The sequence below is a fragment of the Diabrotica virgifera genome, chromosome 5 (assembly GCF_917563875.1).
Source record: "Diabrotica virgifera virgifera chromosome 5, PGI_DIABVI_V3a".
NCBI classification, from domain to species: Eukaryota; Metazoa; Arthropoda; class Insecta; order Coleoptera; family Chrysomelidae; genus Diabrotica; species Diabrotica virgifera.
The window spans coordinates 26662334-26669307 of record NC_065447.1 but is presented as its reverse complement, the minus strand read 5'-3'; the positions used below and the strand labels follow the sequence as shown (position 1 = coordinate 26669307).

The 6974-nt window shown below is 31.4% G+C and overlaps 1 protein-coding gene across 1 annotated transcript; it reads left to right on the top strand.

Annotated features, from left to right (window-relative positions):
• The first annotated feature begins 374 nt into the window (after positions 1–374).
• Positions 375–5903, top strand: LOC114325998 (CAAX prenyl protease 1 homolog). The gene is made up of 2 exons (XM_028274160.2): positions 375–637; positions 4601–5903. The coding sequence occupies exons 1-2, from the start codon at positions 524–526 to the stop codon at positions 5798–5800; spliced, it is 1314 nt and encodes a 437-aa protein (XP_028129961.1). The 5' UTR covers positions 375–523; the 3' UTR covers positions 5801–5903.
• The last annotated feature ends 1071 nt before the right edge of the window (positions 5904–6974 follow it).

The window sequence follows — 6974 nt, the reverse complement described above, 5'->3', positions numbered from 1 at the left end:
GTAAATATAACTCCGCACGACCACGCAACTCGAAACACAAGTACGCAAACACGGTTGCGTGAAGCGTGGCTCGCAATCGTGAAATTTACGAGACTTGCTCGACCTGTAGATTCTTGTGTTACCAACCAGCGTAAAAATATCAAAATAGCGTGTACCAAAATATATCACTGCGCACGCTAAATAATGACGTCACTGGCTTGATGAAGTTTATTCGCGTGTACCTAACTTTTGCGTACACGTTAGCGTGTACCGCGTGTACCTAGACACAGCGTATTGTAAACGGGAGGGAATTTTTAAGGCAAGTTGGGGGAAAAGCTTGCTTGAAGTTTGGTGACACTGTAAAATCATTGCTACCGCCTCACTTGTCATTGTCACTTGTCACTTGTCACTGTTGTCAATTGTCATTTATCATTATCGATATAAATATAAAATTTGCAGAAAGGTTTGGATTTGGAAGACTGAAAACAGTGAAAACTGCATTTTAAATGGGATTTAGTAGAAATTAGATAACATTATACATTTAATGATGGATTTAGAATCAATACAAAATATATTTGACGCAACATGTGTCCGGTATTCCATAGTATTTCTTCTTTGGATCGAGTTCATCTGGGAAACATATTTATCGTTCCGACAAGTAAGTGACAACATTTTTCAAATAATTTCATTCATAATACCTAACATATTTTGCTTAAGATTAAAATAATCCTATTAGGTATATCATCTACAGTTCTATTTGAAATCTTAGACATGTCCAAAATCGAATATAGCCCTAAACGTAATATTACATCATAGTTATTTGACTAATGCTCATCTAGAATTCTTGAATGAACTGCAAAAAGTTGAAACTCTTGCCTAGAAAAACGTTAAGAGACTGAAATTTAACTAGAAACTAGAGAGATAGCTGTATTGTGTTTTGTACATAAAATATAGATTATTTATTTGTCGCCTTTTCAGTGAAAGTTTTGCATTTTAATCATTAATGATGCATTGTTATTATTCACCATAGAGAAATTTTTATCGTTTTATACATTAGTTATAAAACCATAATGTTAGAAGGCAACCATAAACAATAATTTTCAATAACCTTGAATAATTCACAAATTAATGGGACAAATTTATATTTCCAATTTGTTGGATGGTTTAATTGTTTCATCAAATTTCCCAGATGTGTTACTAGCAGTCTGAGGCCATAGTGATGATATCGCTACTTTAAGAAGATAGTAACATAACATATTCGATGTTTCTCGTATACTAGAAGGTGTCTTCTTTACCCCTTATTCTCTGCGAACTTACGCCATTTTTTTCTGTCTCTAGCTACCCAATTCTTTGGCTTCCTCCACGATTTTCCTCTATTCTTCAATATTTCCATCACACTTGTATTCCAGGTTTTCCTTGGTCTGCCACTCCTGTTTTTCTTATTGGCCTCGCTTCTCATGTCAGTTTAACTTGCCTGTTGCCATTCATTCTAAATATGTGTCCAGTCCATTTTAATTTCTTTTCATGAAATTTGCGCTTACTTAGTGTTTCTCCAAATGTGTAATTTGAAATCTGTTTACTAACAGTCCATTTTTGACCTGAGATACGACAGTCTTCTTCCAAGCTACTTTATCAATAGCAAAATTAAGTTTATGTCAATTCCATTTGGTGTGGCAAATGCTGGTTATGTAAAACAAATTTTCAAAACGGACTCTTATACAGTATGTCCCTGTAGGTTGGAACCATATATGGAAAACTTTTTTAGTTTTACAAAAAAAAGTTATTCTTCATAAAAAGCTCTGGATGGTCTAAACCAAATTAATAATAAAAAAGTTTTCCATATGGTTCCAACTTACAGGGACATACTGTATAAAAATCTTACCTTTTTGACGGTAGGCTCAGATTTTAAGATTTCTTCAGTTATATTAAGGTGAGAAAGAAAGTAGACCATCAGATATCAAATTTTATGAATGTTATACGAGGTATGTCAAAAAGTAGCTTTATTTTTCACAATAGCATTAAATTCTAGTTATGAAAAGTTGGTTGGAATTAAGAACTATATTCTAATATGCAATTTCATCCTTCTATTTGAAAAAAAAAATTGAAAATTTTCTTCAATTAAGGATATAACAAATATTATTTTCAGTTATTTCAATTATGATAACTCTTTTATTATTAATTTTACAAAAAACAGTTATTTTTTATAAAATATTCTGCAAGGTCTAAAACCTCAAATACAACCATCTTATATCAAATTTTATCAATTGTATACAAGGTATGTCAAAAAATATGAATTTGCTGAAGAGTACTTAAATAAAATACCTTTATTTTTCACAATATTGAAAATTGTGATTATGTCAAATTGTTTAGAACTAAAACCCATGTTCCAATATGTAGTTACCAGGGTTGGCATAGAATTTCCCCATCTTATAAAACCCAGTGGGTTTTTTCGGGTTTTTTCAATTGATAAAACCCACTATTATTGGGTTTTTTGGGGTTTTTTCAAAAATAGCAAATTTTCAGTTGAATGAACGTCATATACATATATTTATTTCTGAATAAAAACAAAAACTAGCATAAATACCATGAAGTAAGTAGTAGGTGAATACAAAACGAGAGAAACTGAAACTAAACTAATAAAACACTTATTTTAAACATGATATATAGACAAATAAAAAAATAAACAAGTTTCTTTGTTAAACAAAGCATCAGCAAAGCATATTAGTTATCAGGAAAATCAGAATCTGTATTTTTGTCACATTCCGTTTCAATTTTGTTAACGTCTGCCCAACTGAAATCTAATTTTCTTCCACATCTACTGTTATTTGCCATAATTTCAAAATGATGTAATTTCACAACTTCAGAACGCCACGGCAAAACGCACTCATCAATGCATCGCACAGTTAAAATTGACAAAATTAAGAGGTTTGTGCTCTAAATAAATCCCCGAAGAAATATCGGTGATTCCCCATTATCCGGCTGTTGGCGTGGAGGCAAATGACGTAGTGCAGGTGCTGATGCACTGATGGCCAGTGATGCCAAATATATTTATTTATGTCAAGTTGCTTTATTTTGTAAGCATATTTTGTTATTTTATTATTTTTGCAATAAAATTCATAATTTTTGTAAAACTTTTGATAGAGCAGAAACTATATATCAAATCTAAATAAAAAACTGAAAATCCCCAAAAAAACCCGAAAAAACCCTAAAAAACCCAAAAAAACCCGTCGGGTTGGCCTTTTAAAAAAAACCCGGGTTTTTTCCAACCCTGGTAGTTACATCCTTCTTATTGAAATATTCTGAACTATAAAGCTACTTTATTCTTGATCGAAATTCATCTTTTTTACCTCGTATAAAATTGATCAAATTTGATAAGATGGTTGTATTTAAGGTTTTAGAGCATGCAGAACTTTTTACAAAGTATAACTTTTTTTTCGTAAAATTAATAATAAAAGAGATATAATTGAAAATAATGTTGGTTATCCATAATTAAATTTTTTTTTCAATTAAGATGAAATTGCATATTAGTATATAGTTCTTAATTTCAAACAACTTTTCATAATAGCATTTTTCAATATTGTGAAAAATAAAGCTACTTTAAACTAAAAAGGGGTAGTTCCCTAGGTTGGCTGTATACCATATAGTTAAAAAACTCTAACATGAAGTAAAAACCACTTCTATGTAATTGGTATAGTCCATCCGCTATAACTTTTCCCATACCATACGATTCATTTTCAATCAAATTAAGTCAAAACATAAATTGAAACGAACGTCGATGTGTACGTCTGCGTACATTTCACTTTCTGTTTTGACTTAATTTGATTGAAAATGAATCCTACCGCATGGGAAAAGTTATAGCGGACGGACTATATATTTACTAAAAATTTTAAAAATCCCAATGGATTGAATAAAATATGTCCAAATCAGAACGTTTTTGGACCTATCAGTCATTACTTTACTTTACTCTTGAGTGAAATTCATATTTTTTAGATATACCTCGTATAATATTCATAAAATTTAATACCTGATGGTTGAATCTTAGGTTTCAGACCAAGCAGAGTTTTTATGAATAACTTTTTTCGTAAAATTAATAATAAAAAAGTTTTCCATATGGTTCCAACTTACAGGGACATACTGTATAAAAATCTTACCTTTTTACAGGTAGGCTCGGATTATAAGATTTCTTCAGTTATATTGAGGTGAGAAAGAAAGTAAAAGGGGTAATTTATTTTAAAATAACTGAACCAGCGTCTTTGTTGGTTTCGAACAATTTTTACCTATATGAGGTGGATCTAATAGAAGACTGTTTCTACAACTGTCACAAAACGAGTACTATTCTAATCAACATGTACTAATTTGACCATAATTGGTTTAATAATAAAAACCCAAAAATGTAAGAACCGAAATTCTTTTTATCCAAAACGGCCACCCCCCTATTATTTCGGTTAATGGAGGTTTTACCATAATACAAAACGGCCAAACATCATTTGTGATGTTCATTTGTTGTTTTCCTACATTGAAATATATTCACTATTATGATAATAAGCACATTTCCAAAAAATTTTATCCATATTTTATATTCTGAAAAGAGATTTGTTACACAAACTATATTTTGTTTTAGTACCAAAAAGCACAAAGTGTAACAGAGGTCCCAGAAATAATTAAGAAGGTAATGGATGCAGATGAATTTGAGAAGGCGAGGCAATATTCACTAGCGAAATTAAGATTTGGTTTTGTAAGAGACACATATGGTATTCTGTATACTACCGTTGTAATAACCTACGGTCTCCTCGCATTTTTTTGGGACCATGCTGAATCTATCAATCCTGTAAAAGGAGAAATCACAACTAGCTGCATATGGCTGTTTAGTGTCTCCCTTATATCAACAATTATCGATTTACCATTGACAATATACCACACATTCGTGTTAGAAGAAAAATTTGGTTTTAATAAACAGTCCGCTGGATTCTTTATTTGGGATAAGATTAAAGCTTTTTTCGTTAGCCAACTCATTACATTGATTATTTGTTCAGTGATTATAAGTATAATTAAAAGTGGTGGGCAGTACTTCTTCATCTGGCTATGGGCTGTTGTTTGTGTTATCTCAATGGTTTTACTGACATTATATCCTTCTGTAATTGCTCCTCTCTTCGATAAGTATACACCATTACCAGAAGGTGAATTGAGAACATCTATTGAAAATTTGGCTTCTGAATTGAAATTTCCTTTAACCCAACTGTATGTAGTAGAAGGATCCAAAAGATCTTCTCATAGTAACGCCTATTTTTATGGTTTATTTAAATCAAAAAGAATTGTGTTGTTCGATACATTATTGCCTAAGGATGATGGTACAGGATGCAAAAATGATGAAATCCTAGCAGTATTATCTCACGAATTGGGACATTGGTACCACAGCCACATTATCAAAAATCTTATTGTAATGCAGGTTAATCTGTTTTTATTGTTCTTAGGATTCTCTGTTATATTTAAGTACGAACCATTATACGAAGCTTTAGGTTTCGTTAAAGTTAGGCCTGTACTGGTAGGACTCTTTGTAGTATTGCAGTATGTTATGATGCCGTATAATACAGTTCTTAACTTCCTAATGACTTGTTTATCTAGAAAGTTTGAATTCCAAGCTGATGACTTTGCTGTGAATCTAGGCAAATCTGAGGCTTTAGAAAGAGCACTTGTACAACTGAATAAAGATAATTTAGGTTTTCCAATTAATGATTACCTTTACTCTGCTTGGCATCACTCACATCCTCCATTACTAGAAAGAATAGCCGTTTTGAGAGAGAGTGCGAGAAAATCCCAATAGACTGAGTTTTACACAACCATTGTTACCTTTTTTGTAAGCATTTTTTATAGTTTATTGAATAAAAATGTAAACATTTAATTTTAAAATAAATTATAAGAACATGTTTAGTATTTTTTATTGAACAATTAACAAAAACATTCCTATTAGTATGGTATAACTAGATCCAAACCCAGACATCCAAAGTGAAAGTTATCCTCCAACACCAAATTGTTCTATATGGTCCACATAATGTTCAGAAAAAAGTCACACCATTTTGAGCGCCGGGTTTGGGGGGAAAGGGGGGAGAAATCGGTAAATTCCTAGTTTTTTAAGTTTTTCTTCAATATTTCTAAAACTGTGCGGTTTAGCATGAACAACCTTCTATACAAAAATGTTCTACATTAAATTTGAAACAAAAAAGGCCCTATGCATAATCCTTATAAAATGAACGGTTCCAAAGTTACGGAGGTAGTATAGTATAATTGGTCCAAAAAAGACCTAACCCAGACATTAAAAGTAAAAGTTTTCCTCCAACACCAAACTGTTCTATATGGTTCAGATATTGTTCAGTAAAAAAGTTACACCATTTTGAGCGTCCGGTTTGGGGGGGAGATGGAGGAGAAATCGGTAAATTAGTAGTTTTTTTATGTTTTTCGTCAATATTTCTAAAAATATGCTTTAGCGTAAACAATGTTCTATACAAAAATGTTCTACATCAAATTTAAAACAAAAAAGGTCCTATACATAATTGTTATAAAATCCACGATTCCAGTGATACGGAGGGTGAAAAGTGCAGGTTTTCGATACTTTTTATATTTTTTGGGCAATTTTTATATTTTTACTGATTGAAAGAAATTTTCTTTAACAGGATTTGCTATTTCAGTGGCCGTTGGTATGTTAGTGATAAGCTCTTGAAGAAACGTCAACCTCACCACCCAAAGTCATCATCAATTGCCCAATAAATATAAAAAGTATCGAAAACCTCCACATTTCACCCTCCCTAACTCTGGAACCGTTGATTTTATAACAATTATGGATAGGACCATTTTTGTTTTAAATTTTATGTAGAACATTTTTGTATGGAACATTGTTTACGCTTAAACATAGTTTTAGAAATATTTACGAAAAACGTAAAGAAACTACTAATTTTTTACTGAACAATATGTGGACTATATAGAACAATTTGGTGTTGGAG